At 35.6% G+C, this 23,784-nt stretch overlaps 1 protein-coding gene across 1 annotated transcript in view; it reads left to right on the top strand.

Annotated features, from left to right (window-relative positions):
- LOC123548566 (membrane-bound transcription factor site-1 protease-like) overlaps positions 1–16,541 on the top strand; it is a 35,689-nt gene extending 19,148 nt beyond the window's left edge. The window contains exons 17-26 of the mRNA XM_045335927.2: positions 202–297; positions 839–918; positions 1,627–1,662; positions 3,602–3,758; positions 4,536–4,660; positions 7,362–7,439; positions 9,677–9,820; positions 10,160–10,282; positions 10,719–10,845; positions 12,833–16,541. Coding sequence (XP_045191862.2) covers positions 202–297; positions 839–918; positions 1,627–1,662; positions 3,602–3,758; positions 4,536–4,660; positions 7,362–7,439; positions 9,677–9,820; positions 10,160–10,282; positions 10,719–10,845; positions 12,833–13,169 — 1,303 coding nt within the window. The 3' untranslated portion in view covers positions 13,170–16,541. The remainder of the gene's footprint in view (positions 1–201; positions 298–838; positions 919–1,626; positions 1,663–3,601; positions 3,759–4,535; positions 4,661–7,361; positions 7,440–9,676; positions 9,821–10,159; positions 10,283–10,718; positions 10,846–12,832) is intronic.
- The last annotated feature ends 7,243 nt before the right edge of the window (positions 16,542–23,784 follow it).

Genomic DNA, 23,784 nt, shown 5'->3' on the forward strand with positions numbered 1-23,784 from the left:
ACAAACGAAATAGAGATTGTAGCAGTTAAAACTTCATATTACACGAAATACAAGAAAATGCTGCAGTTCAATTAATTTGAATTTACCCTTGTAACAAGGTAACCTACCTCCTTAATTAATAGATGTATATATTGATATAAGGCTCTTATTTACACATTATATATGCAAATTACTCAAAAGAAGTATCTTTATATTTTACAGTCAGAGAATATTATGGGACCAGTATCATAATCTACGTTACCCGCCTGGGTATTTCCCGAGGGACAATCTACGTATGAAGAATGATCCTCTTGACTGGTAAATAGTGTTTCCATCTCCTCAAGTCCTGTACTATCTTGATCAAGATACTATGAAATTATTATTTTGTGTAAGAGTCCAATTTAATATTGCGGTAAAACAAAAACCAATCAGATTCATATATTTAAGACAAGTCAGAAAAGTTTGTTTTAGAACTTTTGTCTCTGATTTTAAAGGATTTTATGAGTGAGCCTGTCAGCTTTAAAGATGCATGTCTAGGTTTTAGCAGAAAAAGCAACAGCTGTTTCTTTACCTAATTCCAATACTTTGTGCATTCAGATATTTCACTTTATGTTGCACAGATTTACATAAGTGTCTTATATGGCATGAGTGGCAGGGTGGGGGTCACTATTTCAAATCGGTGACCCTTCACCTCTGTGGGTTCAGGTTGTCATGAAGAAGTCATTCATTTGGCTTGCAGTAAGTTAGTGGTTCTACCCAGGTGCCTGTCTTTGCCTGAAATAATGCTTGAGGCTTCAAACGTCCTTACCACTAATTGAGCTAACAGTTGTACAGAACAAGTTCTTATGTTTGATTCCAGGAATGGCGACCATGTTCACACAAACTTTAAGGACATGTACCAACATCTAAGAGCAGCTGGATACTTTGTTGAAGTTCTAGGTAAGTCAGTGTCACTCACATTTTGGGTTCTTTAAATGAAGTTACAGGAATTCATTTTAAAGTGTTTCTCAGGAGATAGAAATAGGTCTATACAAATAAGTCTCAAGTTATTTTTTTGAACTGAACTCAAAATGATTAGTATAAGATAGAAAGTGTTACAAGAAAGTTGTAATAGAACTGAAAAGAGTGATGCTGCCAAACAACAGTTGATGAAAAGACAGAATTCTTCAAGTTTAAAATTAATGTCATCAGGGGTTTCATTAATTATTGAAGTAGACAGTGGAAGTTGCAAAGTAAAAGAGGGTTTGGGAGCAGTTCCATTTAGAAGTTACTTGCTACAGGAAAAGTAGCCGGGGCTTCAGACCACTATAGCAGGGAGAAATCCCCCTCCCTGGCCTTTAATGATACCCCAGGATATAATTGAGCCGCACCACGACAAAACCAACATAGTGCGTTTGTGACCAGCATTGATCCAGACCAGCCTGTGCATCCGCGCAGTCTGGTCAGGATCCATGCTGTTCGCATTCAAAGCCTATTGCAATTAGAGAAACTGTTAGCGAATAGACTGGATCCTGACCAGACTGCACAGATGCGCAGGCTGGTCTGGATCCATGCTGGTCACAAATGCACTGTGTTGGTTTTCTCATGGCACGGCTCATATGTTATATGTTCATTTTACAGACTTCAATATTTTATGTTAATTTACAGGTTCACCATTTACCTGCTTTGATGCTAGACATTACAGTAAGTTTAATTTCACTATAATCATTGTTTTTTTTAAAGGAATCTTTTGCTCAAATTCATACTAGTACTTTGAAATAGTAGAATCACGAAATGAACAGGTCTATGTGTATACATGGTATGTGTGCTTGGTTAAAATAGCAAACAGTTACTACAACTAAACCTAGTATGAATTTCTATAAATACTACTTGTAAAAAAATGGGGGGATTTTTTTTTTTAAAACAAATGACTGTTACAACACGACATGAAAGCAATGTAGGTTTTACAAGTTATCAGGTTTTAGATATTTTTATGGTAAGTTTTTAGCCAAGTTAAATTTATTTTATAAAGTTTTTGCACAATTAAAGGAAATATCTTCTTGTAAGTTATACTAGTAAAACATATGCATAATATATCTTTAACATAATCAAATAATTGATTGCAATAAATATGACAAGGAATGTATTACCTGAACTTTTAACTGTTTGTTCTAAACCCGAGAACTCATATGCTGTACAGTCAGATTTTTTGTTAACCAGGTTTTTAAAAAAAACAACTGGTTATTAGAATGCCAAATGTAGTGGGCGGCCGGGTGGCATCAACTTTTGGTTTCCACTCAGTAACTTGAGTTAGGAGTGACTGATTCAAATGGAACTTGGTATATAGGTAGCTTACTTAGAGACAGAGTTTGGGATTGCATTTGAGGTCACTGGGTTGGAGATCAAGGTCACTGTTGCTAAAAATAAAAGACAAAAAATGATTTCCGCTTAATAACTTCAGTTTGCATTAATGTATTGAAATTAAACTTGGCCTATAGGTAGCTTATAGGAAAACCAAGGTTGGGATTATATATGGGATCATTGGAGTCAAGTTCAAGGTCAGCATAACTTAATTAATTTTTACGCTTAGAAAATTCCACTGTGGCACAGTGGTCTAGAGCGTTTTCTTTTTTTTGTGATAAAAATTCCTTTTAATGCAGTTGGGTCAAGGTCAAGGTATCAGTTACTAAAAATAGATTTTTTTTTTTTTTTTAGCCGCTTAGCTCAGTAGGTAAGAGCGTTGGTCTACGGATCTCGGGGTCGCGAGTTCGATCCTGGGGCGGGGCGTATGTTCTCCGTGACTATTTGATAATCGACATTGTGTCTGAAATCATTAGTCCTCCACCTCTGATTCATGTGGGGAAGTTGGCAGTTACTTGCGGAGAACAGGTTTGTACTGGTACAGAATCCAGGAATACTGGTTAGGTTAACTGCCCGCCGTTACATGACTGAAATACTGTTGAAAAACGGCGTTAAACCCAAAAACAAAACAAAAAAACAAAAATAGATTTTTTTCTAAAAGCTGGTTTCCAGTTTATAACTTTAAGTGTAAGAACTGGCTTAGGATTGTATTTGGGGTCACTGTTACTAAAAATAGAAAAATGGTTTATATTCAATATCTTTAGTTTGGGTGCACCTATTGTCAGCAAACTTTGTGTTTAGGTAGCTTTTATCAAAGAATCATAAATTACATATGGCAATGACACATGCACTTTTCGTATACCTGTACTTCTGAATGGCATGATTGGATCCAGTCAGATATGTACAATAGAATATGGCCCAGTTTTAAACGGAACCTGTTGGCGTGATGCAGAGTTTGGTCTTCATAAAATTTTCTTGTTTCTTGTTAGGGATTTATTTTCTTTATATTGAAAATAAATAGCATATGGTTGAAAAATATCTGATTTCAGTGTTTATTTACATAATTTAACTATTTATTTATTACATGATTAATTAAAAACAACAACATTTTGTGAATTGAACAACTAGTAACTGCTGGCATTTTTCAAGCTTTTGTAATTCATTTATGTTTCTTGAGAGATTCAGGGATTCAGGCATGACATCACTTCATTTCAAAATCAATGCATAAACATGTTCAAAAACCTAAGCAGTTTTGGTGTCAAGTAAAGCATGTATTTTACAGGTACGTTGCTAATAACTGACACTGAGGAGGAATATTTCCCGGAGGAGGTGACTAAACTGAAGCGAGACATTGATAATGGATTGTCCATTATTGTACTAGCAGACTGGTATAATGTCTCGGTGATGAAGAAAGTCAAGTTCTACGATGAAAATACAAGGTAAGATCAAAGAATTATATTTAATAACCTATATTAGGTGTACAATCTTAATTTTAGCCTCAGCTAGGTTAAGCTAGTAAGTTAGACCGTGACTCCAGATGTCTTTGAGTTTGATGCTTAGGTCAGTGTTTTCCATGAGAAATAGACTAAAGACAAAGTTTATATGAGTTATCAGTAGTTTGAGTCATTGAACAATATGAGCCATGCCATGAGAAAACCAACATAGTGGCTTTGCGACCAGCATGGATCCAGACCAGCCTGCACATCCGTGCAGTCTGGTCAGGATCCATGCTGTTCGACAAAGGTTTCTCTAATTGCAATAGGCTTTGAAAGTGAACAGCATGGATCTTGACCAGACTGCGCGGATGCGCAGGCTGGTCTGGATCCGTGCTGGTCGCAATGCCACTATGTTGGTTTTCTCATGGCGCAGCTCATATACATTATATAGGGAATAGCCTGGACTTGAACATAATTTAGAGGGAAGGGTGATGTTTGAATTACTTGAGTTCAAGCAAACTAAGTTTGACTGTATATTTACTTAGTAATACATCTTTTTTTCGCCTCTGATGCATGTCGGCAACTTGTCATTTACTTTAAATAGAAATTATAGGAATAATATATAATATAATGTAATGTTATATTTTTAATATAATATATACTGTTATTTGAATGAGCTGCTCTGTTTTAGAATCTCAGTGCCTTATTTAACAAGAAATGAATAAGACTTTAAAGAAGACAAGTTTTTGACAATTAGCTAAACTATTTCATGTGTTACAGGCAGTGGTGGATGCCGGATACTGGAGGATCAAACATTCCAGCCATCAATGATCTTCTGTCCCCATTGGGAATGGCATTTAGTGACCATGTATACGAGGGGGACTTTACACTTGGTGATCATGATAGTAAGTTTCTAGTGTTAATGATTGTTTGGTACTAGTATCAGGGGCATGAAAAAGGTGTTTTCATTTACCAGTGATCATGGTGTTAAATTCTAGTTGCCTCAGTTATTTCTCGGGTGTTTTTTGTTTGTTAGCTCACCTGTCACAAAGTGACAAGGTGAGCTTTTGTGATCGCGCGGTGTCCGTCGTCCGTCGTCCGTCCGTGCGTCCGTCCGTGCGTCCGTCCGTCCGTCTGTAAACTTTTGCTTGTGACCACTCTAGAGGTCACATTTTTCATGGGATCTTTATGAAAGTTGGTCAGAATGTTCATCTTGATGATATCTAGGTCAAGTTCGAAACTGGGTCACGTGCCTTCAAAAACTAGGTCAGTAGGTCTAAAAATAGAAAAACCTTGTGACCCCTCTAGAGGCCATATATTTCACAAGATCTTCATGAAAATTGGTCAGAATGTTCACCTTGATGATATCTAGGTCAAGTTCGCAACTGGGTCACATGCCATCAAAAACTAGGTCAGTAGGTCTAAAAATAGAAAAACCTTGTGACCTCTCTAGAGGCCATATATTTCACAAGATCTTCATGAAAATTGGTCAGAACGTTCATCTTGATGATATCTAGGTCAAATTCGAAACCGGGTCATGTGCCTTGAAAAACTAGGTCAGTAGGTCAAATAATAGAAAAACCTTGTGACCTCTCTAAAGGCCACATTTTTCATGGGATCTGTATGAAAGTTGGTCTGAATGTTCATCTTGATGATATCTAGGTCAGGTTCGAAACTGGGTCACGTGCGGTCAAAAACTAGGTCAGTAGGTCTAAAAATAGAAAAACCTTGTGACCTCTCTAGGGGCCATATATTTCATGAGATCTTCATGAAAATTGGTCAGAATGTTCACCTTGATGATATCTAGGTCAAGTTCGAAACTGGGTCACGTGCCTTGAAAAACTAGGTCAGTAGGTCAAATAATAGAAAAACCTTGTGACATCTCTATAGGCCATATTTTTCATGGGATATGTATGAAAGTTGGTTTGAATGTTCATCTTGATGATATCTAGGTCAATTTTGAAAGTGGGTCACGTGCCATCAAAAACTAGGTCAGTAGGTCAAATAATAGAAAAAACCTTGTGACCTCTCTTAAGGCCATATTTTTCATGGGATCTGTATGAAAGTTGGTCAGAATGTTCATCTTGATGATATCTAGGTCAAGTTCGAAACAGGGTCATGTGCGGTCAAAAACTAGGTCAGTAGGTCTAAAAATAGAAAAACCTTGTGACCTCTCTAGAGGCCATACTTGTGAATGGATCTTCATAAAAATTGGTCAGAATGTTCAACTTGATGATATCTAGGTCAAGTTTGAAACTGGGTCACGTGCCTTAAAAAACTAGTCCATTAGGTCAAATAATAAAAAAACCTTGTGACCTCTCTAGAGGCCATACTTTTCATGGGATCTGTATGAAAGTTGGTCTGAATGTTCATCTTGATGATATCTAGGTCAAGTTTGAAACTGGGTCAGCTGCGGTCAAAAACTAGGTCAGATGGTCTAAAATTATTAAAATCTTTTGACCTCTCTAGAGGCCATATTTTTCAATGGATCTTCATGAAGATTGATCTGAATGTTCACCTTGATGATGTCTAGGTCAGTTTCGAAACTGGGTCACATGCGATCAAAAACTAGGCCAGTAGGTATAAAAATAGAAAAACCTTGTGACCTCTCTAGAGGCCATATTTTTCATGAGATCTTCATGAAAATTAGTGAGAATGTTCACCTTGATGATATCTAGGTAAAATTCAAAACAGGGTCACGTACCTTCGAAAACTAGGTCAATTATAGGTCAAATAATAGAAAAACCTTGTGACCTCTCTAGAGACCATATTTTTCAATGGATCTTCTTGAAAATTGGTCAGAATTTTTATCTGGATAATATCTAGGTCAAGTTCAAAACTGGGTCACATGAGCTCAAAAACTAGGTCACTATGTCAAATAATAGAAAAAACGACGTCATACTCAAAACTGGGTCATGTGGGAAGAGGTGAGCGATTCAGGACCATCATGGTCCTCTTGTTTCTTTTTAGAATGCAGTTGATGAAAATATGTTATATATGAATACAGTATTTGTCGTTTGAAAAAAAATGTAGAAAAGATTTCAGTTATCACTATTCTTTAACTATGACAAAGGGACTGGTTTAAGAGAGCAGTGTAATACAGAAATGTTGTGCAGACACCATAATCTCAGTGGGCTAGAAATAATAACAAGACTGGGTCGAAGTATGGGGAAATGTTGTAGGGACTACTGTTGTGAATATATGAGAAACTGGTTGCTGTAATTCTGCTGGAGAATGTTTTATATAATCAGAAATTTACTGCTGTAATGCCTCAGTGTCTGAATGGTTAATGTTGCTGACTTTAAATCAACTGTCAATCACTTCTATGGGTCTGAATCTCCACTTGAAGAATTCTTCCATGTGGGGAAGCTATCAAGCTAGCTTGTGAAAAGTCAGTGGTTCTGTGAAGGTGTATGTAATGATAAGAGGAGCACCTGTGGTCTTCCTGCACCACTAAAGCTAGCAAATTCCCATATGGCCTTCACTGTATGGGAGTAAACACTCAACACAGAAACAAATAATGTTTGCTGGTGATATTTCATTACTGCCATTGGTAGAAATGTTATTTTTCTTGTATTAACATATTTTGATTCATGTATCTTTCAGTGTACTATGCCTCAGGGACAAGTATAGCTAAGTTTCCTAAACAGGGAATTGTTGTGTCAAGAACTCTTAAAGACCAAGGTAAGCCTGTTTTTTGCAGAGCCTGCTTGCGGATGCAAAGATCTAGTTGTCCAAATGGCTGTTCGGTTGTTCAGTATATGTATGCGTTTGTAAGTGCATGCGAGTGTCCGTCCAGATTTGTTTGTCCAGACCATACCTGTGACATGCATACAGCAATTTTGTTTATATTTGGCATGAATGTTAACCTCAGTGAGAAGTAGTGTCATGGGTAAACCCCAGGTTCCTATCTCAAAGGTCAAGGTCACAGTTGGAGGTCAAAGGTAATGTCTTGTTTATATTTTGCATGAATGTTTAGCTCAGTGAGACTGACTCTATCTCAAAGGTCAAAGTCACAGTTATGGGTCAGAGAGTGGGCTCGTCATGTTGCCTGTGGGCATCTAGTTTATGTTTTATTTATTTCTAATCATTACTGCCTTCTTGGTTAAAATATTTCTAAAGGCAACTTGAAGTTTGTTTGTCATCAGGTAATTTCTTTTTAAATGTATAGTATGAAATGAATACAGCTGGTTTCACTTGTCGATCTAATTCCTTCATAACCAGACGTAAAAACTTTTGCCAATATTTCCAGAGAATGTGTTTCTCGTTAATATGGGGTATTTTTCAGCTGAACTACAGTTGAATGTTTGAATTTGAAAACTTTTCTCTCGCATGATAATGTCCAGTGGTACAAAGTACTTTTGAAATATTTTTAAGCTCATCTTATTTTTGAAAAAAAATCTACAAGGTATTGTCGTCACTTGATCATCGGTGTCGCATCGGCATTGGTTAAAATTTTTGTTTAGGTCCACCTTTTCTTCAAAAAAACCTATAAGAGCTACAGCTTTGAAACTTTGCACACTTGTTAATCATCATTAGGGGACTATATAGGCCAAGAACCATAACTCTAACCTGCATTTTGTCAGAATTATGGCTATTTTTAGCTCGACTATTCATAGAATAGTGAGCTATTGCACTCGCCCATGCGTCGGCGTCGGCGTCGGCGTCTGCGTCCGCGTCCGCGTCCCGATTTTGGTTAAGGTTTTGTATGTAAGCTGGTATCTCAGTAACCACTTGTGGGAATGGATTGAAACTTCACACACTTATTGACTGTGACAAACTGACTTACATTGCACAGGTTCCATAACTCTATTTTGCTTTTTTACAAAATTATGCCCCTTTTTCGACTTAGAAATTTTTGGTTAAGGTTTTGTATGTAAGCTGGTAACTCAGTAACCACTTGTGGGAATGGATTGAAACTTCACACACTTATTCACTGTGATGAACTGATCTACATTGCACAGGTTCCATAACTCTATTTTGCTTTTTTACAAAATTATGCCCCTTTTTCGACTTAGAAATTTTTGGTTAAGGTTTTGTATGTAAGCTGGTATCTCAGTAGTTACTAATGGGAATGGATTGAAACTTCACATACTTGTTCACTATCATGATTTGACATGCACTAAGCAAGTCCCATAACTCTACTCTCTTTTTTTTCAAAATTATGCCCCTTTTTCGACTTAGCAGTTTTTGGTTAAATTTTTGTATGTAATCTTGTATCTCAGTATCCACTAATTGGAATGGATTGAAACTTCACACACTTGTTCACTGTCATGATCTAACATGCACTGTGAAGGTCCCATAACTCTACTTGGCATTTTTACAAAATTATGCCCCTTTGACTTAGCACTTTTTTGTTAAGTTTTTGTATGTAAGCTGGTATCTCAGTATCCACAAATTGGAAAGGATTGAAACTTCACACACTTGTTCACTGTCATGATATGACATGCAGTACAGAGGTTCAATACCTCTACTTTGCATTTTACAAAATTATGCCCCTTTTTCAACTTGTATTCATTCAATTGACAAGGCTGTTGAATAGTCGAGCGTTGCTGTCCTCCGACAGCTCTTGTTGTACATAGAAGATACGAACTATAATTCTTTTCTTACATATTGTCCAGCACTTGCAGACGAGCAATGGCAGCCATAGGCATTGCTCTTGTTTGTTGGTTTAGAGTCACACTGACACGTTTTAAGTCATAAAGCATCTGAAAAATAGCAAGGTTCCGAACATCTCAAGGGGCAAGTGACTCCAAATCAGTGACCTTAACCACTTGTTCAAGGAGGCCCCTTCTACCGAAATGGAATAGCTTGTTTTAGTTCTTCAGTGATAAGTATAACTGTTTACATAGACACAATCATAGTGTTTATTTACTTTTATCTTATTAACACAGGATTAAATTAGTTGCTATAATTGCTAGGTAATGAGGTAGTGAACGGGGAAGTTAAGCTGGCGGAAAAAGTTCCTATCCTTGGACTATATCAGACAACACTGAACCCTGACAGTGGTCGAGTGGTGCTTTATGGTGATTCCAATTGTTTAGATAACAGTCATATGCAGAAAGGTAAATGTCCTATTCCTTGTTTTAATTGGTTCAATTTGAATTATATCAGAAATTTTACTTGTATGTTTTCAAAACATGTTTTCAGACATATTTAATTATAATGACAGGTTGAATTATGCAATATAGATACTGGATTGAAATTTTAATGTTAGTGTAAGTGTGAATATATTTGAACTGAGTAAAAGTTTGGCTCGCTCATAGATCAGATGAAAGTGATTTTGTGTCTTGAGATGAGTAAAATAGATAGCTTACAGCACATCAAATATTAGTCAATTTAGCTTGATTCTGAAAGGGGCAACAGGCTGACTTTACTTGTATCTTGATGTTGTTTTTTTTCAGACTGTTTTTGGATGTTGAGTGCAATCCTGGAGTACACATCCCATAATACATTGCCACCAGTGTTTGAAAATCAAGAGCAAGTAACTCTACCTCTAGCCCCAGTACTGCCTGAGAGAATGGAAGGTAGGGTAGATGTTTTTTGTAAATTAAATACATTAATAATTGATTATACATGTAAACCAATTTAACAAAGTGATATGATGAACAGATATTATTTTCAAATTGGTAAATTAGCTGTGCAAATAGAATCCTAATGAGGTTTACTACAAATAGTACTAATTATTTTATGCTAATTGATGAACTGCAGTGTTTTATCAGTGAGACATATTCAATATCACTCGTTGCATATTTCTCGTTGATTGATACAGCTTTAATCATCTTTTTGTACATTTTGTATTAAATTCTAATTTTTCGCATAAACAAGATGAAAATTATAGTATAGTAGCACATTGTTCTTTATTACAAGAATCTTTCACTGGTTGAAGGTACAGATTGAAACATCTTGCTCTTGGGTAACTTTGAATGCAGTAACAAGACTGATATATTTTGTTTCTTATAGGGAACCACTTGCATCGTTATTCCAAGGTCATTGAAGGTCATCTAGGTACTCCGAGGGCACGACCTCTGCCTGTGTGTCCAAACCTGGTTTGGGCCAAACCCCATCCTCTCAACATAACAGCACCCTCGTAAGTTCTAGTGATCGATTTTATTACTACTACTTTTATAATCATTGTCAAATTTATTTATCAATAGAAATACTGCTGTTTATGAAAATTCAATATAATTAGGTCTATACTAAGTTTTATTAAGTTATGAACCAATTACGCTGAATGTTTTTCAGATACTTCAACTTTCTGTCTTACAAGCTTATAATTTAACATATACATGTACCTGATACACACAAATTCAGATAGCTTTCTATGCATTTTCTTAGTTGTTACTTCAATCAGAAAATTACATGATGAAATGATATTACTTTCTGTATGCCTGTGAAACTACAATTATTGTTGGATAACCAGTGGTGGTCGTCGGGCTGTCTGAGTGCACAAATGTTGTCTCTTAATGGAGAAGGTCATATACTTGGTCACAATGTTGAAGGGCATAATATCTTGGTCAGATGTGATAACCGGTTGGATCCTTTAAGTCTCTTTAAGTTTTGTTCCTTAAATTACTCAGAATTATGAAAATTGAAAGTGTCAGTTTTCTTATTGTAATTCTAATGCGATGTTCAACAGTCTTGGTCACAATGGTAATGGGCTGAATTGGACAAGCTCAGTGCCCCAGTTGCTCTTGAGTTATGGTCCTTGAATTGCTTGAAATTTGGAAAACTTAAAACAACTTAAGGTTTAGAATTACGCCTTGAGAAACAAAAATCAAACAACACCAAATTATAGAAAGAAAGAGTTGTTTGACATGAAAATTGAACAGCATGTAAAAAAAGATATATATTACTTTACGAAACAAGTGTCAGTATACTGATATAACATTGAATTCTGGAAAAGGACTGCCTAAAGGGGTCCCACTTCCGGACAGTCAGGCGCCTTTAAAAACTCACCATTTTCAAGGAACTGTTACACATGTTCGTTTTGATGCATTTGCAATAGCGTGCGAGTTGTGAAATTTCGCATAACAAGGTGGAACACAGTTTTCAGCAATTGCTTATCTTTATTTCTTTACAAATGGTATTCATTTTCAAAGGGAGACAACTTTATCTGAATATTTTAAGTACAAATGGCATTCATTTTCAAAGGGAGACAACTTTTTCCCGAATATTTTTAGTATTCGTCGAGAAAAAGTTGTTTCTCTTTGAAAATGAATGCCATTTGTAAAGAAATAAAGATAAACAATTGCTGAAAACTCCACCTTGTTATGTGAAATTTCACCACTCGAATGCTATTGCAAATGCATCAAAACGAACATGTGTAATAGTTCTTTGAAAATGGTGAGTTTTTAAAGGCATTTGACTGTCCGGACGTGGGGCCCCTTTAGGCAGTCCTTTCCTGGAATTCAATGTTCATATCAGTATACTGACACTTGTTTCGTAAAGTCATATACATGTTTTACATCCTGTTCAATTTTCGTGTTAAACAACTCTTTCTTTCTCTGATTTGGTGTCGTTTGATTTTTGTTTCTCAAAGTGTATTTCTAAGCCTTAAGCAGTTTTTATCCAATATTCACCAAACTTGGTCAGAATGTTAAATTATCTTGACCTAGATCGATAAGCAGCTAGATAATCTTCATCACTCTGGAGTTATGACCTGTAATTTAGCTAAAACTAAGGATATTGATAGGTAAGTCTTCTCATTCGGTAGAGTATCTTAAAAGTCGGAAGTGATTTGCTGTAATAGTATATATTGTGACAAGGTAAGGGAGTGTGGGAGGGGAGCGGGTTGAGTTGATTACAGAACTCCTGAACCAAATTTCATTTTGCCCTTTTATCAGTTAAGAACACTATAGTTAAATGGAGTTTACTTGACTTGGGTTCACAATTATAAATCTTGAGTTTGCAGATCAGTCTCAGAATTAAAAGCATCCCATTGGTCAGTTAAAAATCTGCTGAGAATCAGCCAATAAGAAAATTTGAGACTGGTTTCCAAACTTGTTTTTATAAACTTGGACCCAGATGTCTTCAATGTAATAGAAATTTGACTCTGTCTGTTCTTTTATTTTCAGAAACCTTTATCAGCCTCAAAAACTTCTGTCCATCAATAATTTTGATGCCGTCAATCTGAATGTAATGGGTGGTCCAAAAGAAAATTTTATGTCTGAATCAGAAAGTGCAATCAAGGATTTACCGAATCAGGTTGAGCAGAAATCTCCTGGACAATCTTACACTCAGGATGTCGACACATCTGCAGTGTTTCCTGCCCTCGCATTCTTGGGTACAGCGTTAGTTGTTCTGTTTTTGTTGAATCAGTATTACAAAGGTAGATCAAAACCGAAACGTAAACGTCCCAGGACAAAGAAATTTCACAATCTGATGTATGGATACAAAGTTCCATCTGTGTGAAGGAAATATCATGGTTAAAATACTCATTACTTACAGTGCAAGACATTCCAGAATTTGATTAACCTAGACTTTTGTATGGAGGAAGATTCAACTTTTAGGATCAAATTTGAGATAGAAGTGATATTCTAGCTTGTGTCTAGTCAGGTCAGCTGCCTCGGTAGTGTGCATTTCATGCATTGAAAATGACTTCAGAAATGTCTCTAAGTCTTCCAGGCTGTAAAAACTTCAGTTTGAAGGCCAGTCTATAAATGCTAGCTTACCATTGGTCGATTACAAGTTGGGAATCTGAATACTTTTAATTTTGAGACTAGTTCATAATCTTAAGTTTTATAGCCTGGCACCCAGGTCAGAGGTATGTAAAGGTCTGAGAATTAGCCCCTAACATGTGATATCTAAACACAGGAATATTTTGTGTACTATAATTGATCCCATAAGTTTAATTTTGTCTTTGAAAATAGAAAGCAGAACTATTTTTAATCTGACTATAACTCTGGAATACATTCCTAGAGTAAATGGGTTACAGATTTGAAGAATGCTAATTGAGAGATGTAAATTACGCTGATAAGTGCACCTGAGATGTATATTACCCTGGTAAAGAGAATATTACCCTAATTAAATGCATTTAAGATGTACATGTATATTATCCCAATAAAGTGCACTTGAGATGTACATTGACCTGGTAAAGAGAATATTACCCTAATTAAATGCATTTAAGCTGTACATGTATATTATCCCAATAAAGTGCACTTGAGATGTACATTGACCTGGTAAAATGCACGTGAGATGTGTATTGTCCCTACCAGTGCACTTCAGATGCATGTTACCCCAGTAAAAGTAATATGAAGTTCTCCAGGATATCATTTTTTACCCGTGATCAACATTCAGTTCCCAATCAGGTGTGCTTTCAGACTGTCTCTTACTTAGCTTATAAACCAAGTTTATGTTGAAAAAAATGCAACATTTATGTGTTGTTGTTGTTGTTTTTTGCATTGATTGATTTGCTGTTTTCAAGGTTTTCTGAAATGTGTTTATATTAACATTAATTTTAATTTATTTTTGCATTTATGGTGTTTCCAGAAAACTGTAAAGAACAGTGTGAACAGTTTTGCAATAATTATGACTCAACCTTGAGAAATCCAGTCAGTATTGTATGTGTAGGAGACACACAGTAAATTAATATTTCTTATTTTTAATTGATGGAAACCTGTCCTGTATAAATGTTTATTTATTTCTGCCAAAATCTCACTGACTATGGTATTTATTGTGACATGGTACTATCTGTATACAATACTTTGAAGTTTCTAGAAATGAAATTTCATAAAATATTATTATGTCACCTTGGTAAAACTCAACAAAATGTGAATGTTGTGTACAAGAGCTTGTTAATTTGTTATTCTTTGTGCTTTAATATGTATAAATGTACTTCCAAATGATCTCATAGTATATTATGGAGTTTTTAATGATCTTTTTTCCTCTCACTTTCCCTCTGATTTATGAAAGATTGTAATAATCCCTTCAGAAAGTAAGCAATTTCATCAGATTCAATATCTTCATAAACGTAAATACATTATTTGTCATTTATGTATATAGAAACAATTTTATACATGTTTTACTTTCATTTGTATAGTTTGATCATGAAAAAATTAATGGAATAGAACAGATATATCTTGTTTATTTGATATTTTACTTTTCTTTACATCTGTGTAACCAGAACATTTCGGTCCCATGTGCTGATTAAATATCCACTTAAAAGAAAAAAAAATACCAATTGTTATTTAATACTGACAAGCATCTTTTGATGCAATATAATGTGTATTATACTGTAATAAACTTGAACACCTACAGTCAGATCCACTGTAGCAGCTGTATGTGATCATATAGAAGGGTGAAAGTTGTAAAAGTCTACATGCTTCCTGCTTTTGCGATGTCGGTACAAAATACTGTTACATGAGTGTAACAGCAAAGCGATCGTATAATGTTATTTCACTCACACGATATCAAACATGTGATAAATTTTTATCTTGATATAAAAACATTTTGACATATACAGTATACATTATTTAGTTTGAATACCGTAATGAAAATATTTTGTATAGAACTTCATGTATTTGTGCTTGTATTATCATTGATTAGCTTAGATTAATTTACACAAAGTGATAAATTTTGTGTGTAAATTTATTTATTTGAACTTCAAGTGAATTTGATTGTATGAAGTGTGTGAATATTTGTTATAACATGTTGACAGTATACTGTATACCCCTGAATATAGGCCTCTTTAAAATAAATGCACCCCCAAACCCTAAATCATTTTGTCAAAGAGAAATCACTTACCAGCCTTGAGTGCTGTATTTTAATATTTTCAAGAAAATCACCAGAATTTATTCTACCACCAGGTAAGTTTTAAAATAGGTGCTTATTTGTGGGTATGCAGAATTTCTGTATTTATTGATGAATTTTACAACTTTAGTGTATGAGATATTGCTGTGAATTATGAAGCTAGAACTGTCCCTACAGGAAGATCTGGTTTAATTGTTACTTTATGAATCTGTCTTGCCAAAATTCAGCCTCATGAACAGAGATTTTTTTCACTAAATGAAATGCAGTTGAAAATACCAAATGGAGAATGTTAAATTATTATTTGCTTTTGAGTAACCTGCAATGAAAGAAAATGTTAATACTGTCCATGAAAAAAATTAATGACTTCAGAAATGTCTGTTCATGGAGGGAAAATGTATGTCTCTGCTCAGCAACAGAGTAAGTCTATATTTAGACAACACAGTCTATATTTAGACAACACAGTCTATATTTAGACAAAAGCTTCAGTATTTAGACAACACATCTTGAAGTGGACTAACTATCATATATAATGTATTTTGTAGTTGCATCAGTCCATTGAATTTAATCCCAATTAATAAACAAAATTCCCAATTATTGTATATTTAAAATTTGAAATGTATGAATACATGTACCCACACAAATAAACAGTTTTGTCAAAAGGTGAAATTTCATGACCTTGAAATTAAATGATTTCATGATAGCCTTTATTTAGATAACAGAATCAATATTTAGACAACAGTGTCTATAACACAGACAAGAGAATCTATTTTTTGAGTATATATTCAGACTACAGAAATAGATGCTTTAAAGCTGTCATAATAAGAAATGGTAGTTTCCAATTTTTTTCGTAAAAGCGCAGATATATTATATTTATTAGAAATTTTAAAAACAGTAAACATTGTTGTTATGTTTTATAAGCGATAATTGTGTTGATTTTGAACATCATGGTATAAATGAGTTATGTATGAGTGCCATTTACAGTCAGGTTTTTAAGAAGAAATTATGTGGGGAAAATAAACTTTTTGAAATGTGTAAGTTGTTTGTTCAATATTTTGAAGATAAATTCACTGAAGCTGTTGGAATTTATTGTATATGGCATTTTCTGAGAATCCATTTCTTCCCTCTTTTCAGTCTATTGATGTTAGGTTATACGAGTTTGCAAGATACGGGATGTATTATGGAATAGCATTTTGTGTTTGTCTGTTGATTTGTGCACCGAGCTACATTTTACATTGCCAGACAAGAAGAATTTATTAGCTCACCTGAGCAATGCTGAGTTTTTCTGATCACTCGATGTCCGGCGTCTGTCTGTCTGTCGTCTGTCAACATTTAGCTTGTGTATGCGATAGAGGCTGTATTTTTCAACTGATCTTCATGAAATATGGTCAGAATGATAACCTTGATGAAATCTATGCCGAGTTCGAAAATTGGTCATCTGGGGTCAAAAACTAGGTCACTAGGTCAAATCGAAGAAAAACCTTGTGTATGCAATAGAGGCTGTATTTTTCAATTGATCTTCATGAATTTTGGTCAGAATGATTATCTTGACAAAATCTAGGCCAAGTTCAAAAATGGGTCATCTGGGGTCAAAAACTAGGTCACTAGGTCAAATCAAAGAAAAACCTTGTGTATGCGATAGAGGCTGTATTTTTCAATTAATCTTCATGAATTTTGGTCAGAATGATTACCTTGATGAAAGCTGGGCCGAGTTTGAAAACGGGTCATCTGGGGTCAAAAACTAGGTCACTAGGTCAAATCAAAGAAAAACATTGTGTATACGATAGAGGCTGTATTTTTCAATTAATCTTCATGAGTTTTGGTCAGAATAATTGCCTTGATGAAATCTAGGTCAAGTTGGAATATGGATTATTGGGGTCAAAAAGTAGGTCACTAGGTCAAATCAAAGGAAAAGCTTGTATATGCGATAGAGGTTGTATTTTTCAATTGATCTTCCTGAAGTTAAGTCAAAATAATAATCTTAATGAAATCTAGGCCGAGTTTGAAAATGGGTCATCTGGGGTCAAAAATTAGGTCATTAGGTCAAATCAAAGAAAAACATTGTGTATGCAATAGAGGCTATATTTTCCAATTGATGTTCCTGAAATTAAGTAAGAATGATTGCCTTGATGAAATCTAGGTCAAATTTGAATATGGGTCATCTAGGATCAAAAAGTAGGTCACTAGGTCAAATCAAAGAAAAACATTCTGTACGCGATAGAGGCTGTATTTTTCAATTGATCTTGAAATTTGGTCAGAATGATTGCCTTGATAAAATCTACGTTAAGTTTGATTATGGGTTGGTCATCTTGGATCAAAAAGTAGGTCACTAGGTCAAATCAAAGAAAAACATTGTGTATGCAATAGAGGCTGTATTTTTCAATTAATCTTCATGAGTTTTGGTCAGAATAATTGCCTTGATGAAATCTAGGTCAGGTTGGAATATGGATCATCTGGGGTCAAAAAGTAGGTCACTAGGTCAAATCAAAGGAAAAGCTTGTATATGCGATAGAGGCTGTATTTTTCAATTGATCTTCCTGAAGTTAAGTCAAAATAATAATCTTAATGAAATCTAGGCCGAGTTTAAAAATGGGTCATCTGGGGTCAAAAATTAGGTCACTAGGTCAAATCAAAGAAAAATATTGTGTATGCAATAGAGGTTGTATTTTCCAATTGATGTTCCTGAAATTAAGTCAGAATGATTGCCTTGATGAAATCTAGGTCAAATTTGAATATGGGTCATCTAGGATCAAAAAGTAGGTCACTAGGTCAAATCAAAGAAAAACCTTGTGTACGCGATAGAGGCTGTATTTTTCAATTGATCTTGAAATTTGGTCAGAATGATTGCCTTGATAAAATCTACGTTAAGTTTGATTATGGGTTGGTCATCTTGGATCAAAAAGTAGGTCACTAGGTCAAATCAAAGAAAACCCTTCTGTATGCAATGAGGATGTATTTTTCATTTGAGGTTGATGAAATTTGGTCAGAATGATTGCCTTGATGAAATCTAGGTCAAGTTCGAATATGGGTCATCTGGGGTCAAAAACTAGGTCACTAGGTCAAATCAAAGAAAAACCTTGTGTATGCAATAGAGGCTAAATTTTTTCAACTGATCTTCATGAAATTTTGTCAGAATGGTTGCCTTGATGAAATCCAGATCAAGTTCGAATATGGGTAGTCTGTGATCAAAAACTAGGTCACTAGGTCAAATCAGAGAAAAACCTTGTGTATGCGGTGGAGGCTGTATTTTTAGCTCACCTGAGCAATGCTCAGGTGAGTTTTTCTGATCGCTCGATGTCCAGCGTCTGTCGTCTGTCTGTCTGTCTGTCGTCTGTCAACATTTGGCTTGTGTATGCGATAGAGGCTGTATTTTTCAACTGATCTTCGTGATATTTGGTCAGAATGATTACCTTGATTAAATCTAGGCCGAGTTCGAAAATGGGTCATCTTGGGTCAAAAACTAGGTCACTAGGTCAAATCAAAGAAAAACCTTGTGTATGCGATAGAGGCTGTATTTTTCAATTAATCTTCATGAATTTTGGTCAGAATGATAACCTTGATGAAATCTAGGCCGAGTTCGAAAATGGGTCATCGGGGGTCAAAAACTAGGTCACTAGGTCAAATGAAAGAAAAACATTGTGTATGCGATAGAGGCTGTATTTTTCAATTAATCTTCATGAATTTTGGTCAGAATGATAACCTTGATAAAATCTAGGTCAAGTTCGAAAATGGGTCATCTGGGGTCAAAAAGTAGGTCACTAGGTCAAATCAAAGAAAAAGCTTGTATATGCGATAGAGGCTGTATTTTTCAATTGATCTTCCCGAAATTAAGTCAAAGTAATAACCTTAATGAAATCTAGGCTGAGATTGAAAATGGGTCATTTTGGATCAAAAAGTAGGTCACTAGGTCAAATCAAAGAAAAACCTTGTGTATGTGATAGATGCTGTATTTTTCAATTGATCTTCATGAAATTTGGTCAGAATGATTGCATTGATAAAATATTAGTCAAGTTTGAATATGGGTCATCTGGGGTCAAAAATTAGGTCACTAGGTCAAATCAAAGAAAAACTTTGTGTATGCAATAGCAGCTGTATTTTTCAATAAATCTTCATGAAATTATGTCTGAATAATAGCCTTGATGAAATCAAGGTCAAGTTTGAATATGGGTCATCTTGGATCAAAAAGTAGGTCACTAGGTCAAATCAAAGAAAAAACTTGTGTACGCTATAGAGGCTGTATTTTTCAACTGATCTTCATGAAATTTGGTCAAAATGATTGCCTTGATAAAATCTACGTTGAGTTTGATTATGGGTCATCTGGCGTCAGAAAGTAGGTCACTAGGTCAAATCAAAGAAACACCTTGTGTATGTGATAGAGGCTGTATTTTTCAACTGATCTTCATGAAATTTTGTCAGAATGATAGCCTTGATGAAATTTGGGTCAAGTCTGAATATGGATAAGCTGGGTTTAAGAACTAGGTCACTAGGTTAAATAATGGAAAAACCTTATGTATGCAATAGGGGCTGCATTTTACACTGGATTTCATAATATTTGTTCAGAATGATTGCCTTGATGAAATCTAGGTCAAGTTCGAATATGGGTAGTCTGGGGTCAAAAACTAGGTCACTAGGTCAAATGAAAGAAAAACCTTCTGTATGCAATAGAGGCTGTATTTTTCAATTGATCTTCTTGAAATTTGGTCAGAATGATAGCCTTGATGAACTCTAGGTTAAGTTTGAATATGGGTCATCTGGGGTCAAAAACTAGGTCACTAGGTCAGATCAAAGAAAATACTTGTTTATACTCAAGATTGTTTGCTCCGATTTTAATGATAATTGGTCAGAATATTTTTTCCATGAAATCATTAGGTCAAACATGTTTACACTGTTATGGTGTGTTTCTCAGGTGAGCGGCCTAGGGCCATCTTGGCCCTCTTGTTCAACTGATCTTCATGAAATTTTGTCAGAATGATAGCCTTGATGAAATCTAGGTCAAGTTCGAATATGGGTCATCTGGGGTCAAAAGCTAGGTCACTAGGTCAAATCAAAGAAAATACTTATTTATACTCAAGATTTTTACTCCAATTTTAATGATAATTGGTCAGAACATTTTTTTCCATGAAATCACTAGATCAAACATGTTTACACTGTTATGGTGTGTTTCTCAGGTGTGCGACCTAGGGCCATCTTGGCCCTCTTGTTTATTTATTTATTTGGGTTTTACGGCGCACCAACACAGTATAGCTATAGCTTTCAAGCTTTACAGGGATAGCTGTGTACCACTTAAGGAGGATCCCTGTTGTTTCAGCGTCAGCAGATTTAAGGTGAAGGTTATAGTAACCAGGAGACTGAAAATGGTCTCCGGACTGTAAGTGAGAAAATATAACAGCTTTGGCTTTCAAACTTGACACAATGACTAACTAACATGGGGGTAGATCACTATCAGTTTTAGTTTTAGTGGCTCAAAGATCGCTGTCATATGGGCCTGACTTAATTTTTGCTATTGTTCTACTCTTAAAGTAGAATAACTACAGTTTAAAGCATGTCCGCTCTCTAAGTTGAACAGTTTTCATCAGATCTTCACCAAACTTGACTATGTTTGTGGGCTTAATATCTCTGCCAAGTTCAGTAACCAGCCAAATCGCCCCAGGCACTCTTGGATTATGGCCCTTGAATTACTCAAGAGCTCCTTCAAGCGGGGCTGTATACGCCTGAAGTGTTATATCAGAGGATGGGAGCAAAATTTAAAGAACTTGACTGTTGAAGCCCAAAGGACAGGAACAACAAAGGGAAGAAATTCCAAAAAAAAATCTAAAGTCCACAAAAAAAATAATTCAAAGTCCACAAAAAAATCCTAACCAGGTACAAATATGTCAAAATACACCTAAAAATTGGAGGTACCATCCATGTTGTACCACAGAAAAGTGGTTTCGGTTTTTCCCTACGGCCAGTTACAAAATAGGCTATTTATAGTTACATAAAAGGGAAGTAATTCAAAAAAATATTTTAAGTGAACTAAAAAGGGATCTGCCAAATAAAAACAAGAACACCGCAATGCAGAGCAATACACACGAAACAAAGTCATATGACCTTTGACCCCTAAGAGTGACCTTGACCTTGAAGCAAGCCATGCGAAACACGCTCTACACGTCGTCTCGATGTGGTGTACAATTGTGCCAAGTTTCTTTGAAATCCTTCAAGCAGTTCAAGAGTTACAGAGCGGACACGAAACAAACTCATATGACTTTTGACCCCTAAGTGTGACCTTGACATAGAAGCAAGCCATCCGAAACATGTGCTCTGCACATCGTCTTGATGTGGTGAACATTTGTGTCAAGTTTCTTCAAAATTCTTCAAGCGGTTCGAGAGTTACAGAGCGGACACGAAATTGCTAACAGACGAACAGACAGACGGACTTACACCGGGGGTATAACATAATCCTTCCCTTCGGGCGTATAGAAACTGCGAATTTAGCATTGTCTGCACTCTAAGTCGAACAGTTTTCATCCGATCTTCACCTTGCTGACAATGTTTGTGGAGATAATATCTCGACCAAGTACGATAACCAACCAAATCGCCCCATGCACTCTTGGATTATGCCCCTTGAATTAGGCCAAGTTCGATGACGGGCTGTTTTGTGACAGTCTGGCACTCTTGTTTCAAATACATTACAACTTGCATTTTAGGCAAAATGTCTCTTACCGAAGTATAATTAGGCAAAATGTCTCTTCGTTCCATTACCGGCATTTCCTGTTGATTTTGTCAACATCCTTTGTGGTGCGGTAAGAAAAACTACTCATATTTATCGAAGTTCAACGTGTTCAAAGAAGCGATATATTCAGTACGAGCTGCAGATCATTCAAACTCCCCACGGTGTGATTTTGGTCAGTAATTCTCTAGTTTCTTCAAACATTCGAGTAAACTGACGTGTGAAGTCGGTTTCGAACTCGGACGTTCACTTTCAGGTTCATTTTCTGTCTCTTAAAATCATTCTGTTGATTTTTCATCTGTTTAACGCGAGAATAGTATAAGTTACAAATAAAAATATATATCATGGCGTAAATTCATGTTTTAGGGGAGCTTTATGCCAAAATTAGCGATGTACGCCCCATAAAACGGCAAGCCACAAAAAAGACCGTTATATTTATAGCAACTGATTACGTATGTCTTCACTCGCATCTATTCTTTCATTTTATTTACACTTTTTAACAATTATAAACGGTTTTGAAACTACATAATGTAATAACAGTAATATTAATTATTCGAAAGATAAAATAAACATGCTTGTTTTGTATAAACAGTCCGGTATAGAACTGCCCGTTAAAGTTTTTACTTCGGAATCATGAACATTCTATATATTTTCGTAAAGTAATCTTCGGTGTCGGAACCTAAAACGAATTAAAAACTGAAAATGTGTTTCACAAGTAACATAATGTCGTATTTTCAGGTAGAGTGCGGACAAAACGAATACTGCTAGTGTGAATATGGCCTGTAACTTCACAACCTGACCCGCGTCTGGGGTAGGGTGCGACAGTATGCGGGGTACACTGTGCGGGGTACACCATTACCTTTCAGTATGGTATAGCAGTATGAAAGTACATGGCATTTAACCTTAGGGAAATGCTGAATTTCATAATATATCTTATGTCGATATATCTACATGATAACGAACTGTCAGAACACAAATGTGTAATACGTCAAAAATTACTTATAGCGGTCAAAATCGGTATTTCAAACACAGTTTCGTTGTCCTTTTGTTTACAATTCTTGTGCTTTCCGAGAAGAGTATTTGAAAAAATGGCGTTTTAAAAATATTTGCAAATGACGTCTAAGCTCTTCAATAAATATTATAAGTCACGTGTGGCACAACCAACCCGTGGCACATTCAACAGCGTTCTCCCCTACTTATCTGATCAAACTAATAATCATCATTTCTTGTTCATTTCCTGAATGAAAAACACTTGTTTCCAAGATAACCGTGGAAGAAATTGTCGATTTTTCTTTTAAAGTATTTAAGAAGAAAGAAAGACATATTTCCTGTTGTAAGTGATTCCAGAAAGTAAAAATGAGCCACGCTATGAAAAAACCAACTTATTGGCTTTCAGCATGGATCCAGACCAGCTTGCATATCCGCCCAGTCTGGTCAGGATCCATGCTGTTCGCTTCCAAAGCCTATTGCAATGCATTAGAGAAACCATAAGCGAATAGCATGGATCCTGACCAGAATGCGCGCATGCGTAGACTATCTGTATCCATGCTTGTCGCAAAGCCACTGCATGTT

The sequence above is a fragment of the Mercenaria mercenaria genome, chromosome 6 (genome assembly GCF_021730395.1).
Source record: "Mercenaria mercenaria strain notata chromosome 6, MADL_Memer_1, whole genome shotgun sequence".
Taxonomy (NCBI): domain Eukaryota; kingdom Metazoa; phylum Mollusca; class Bivalvia; order Venerida; family Veneridae; genus Mercenaria; species Mercenaria mercenaria.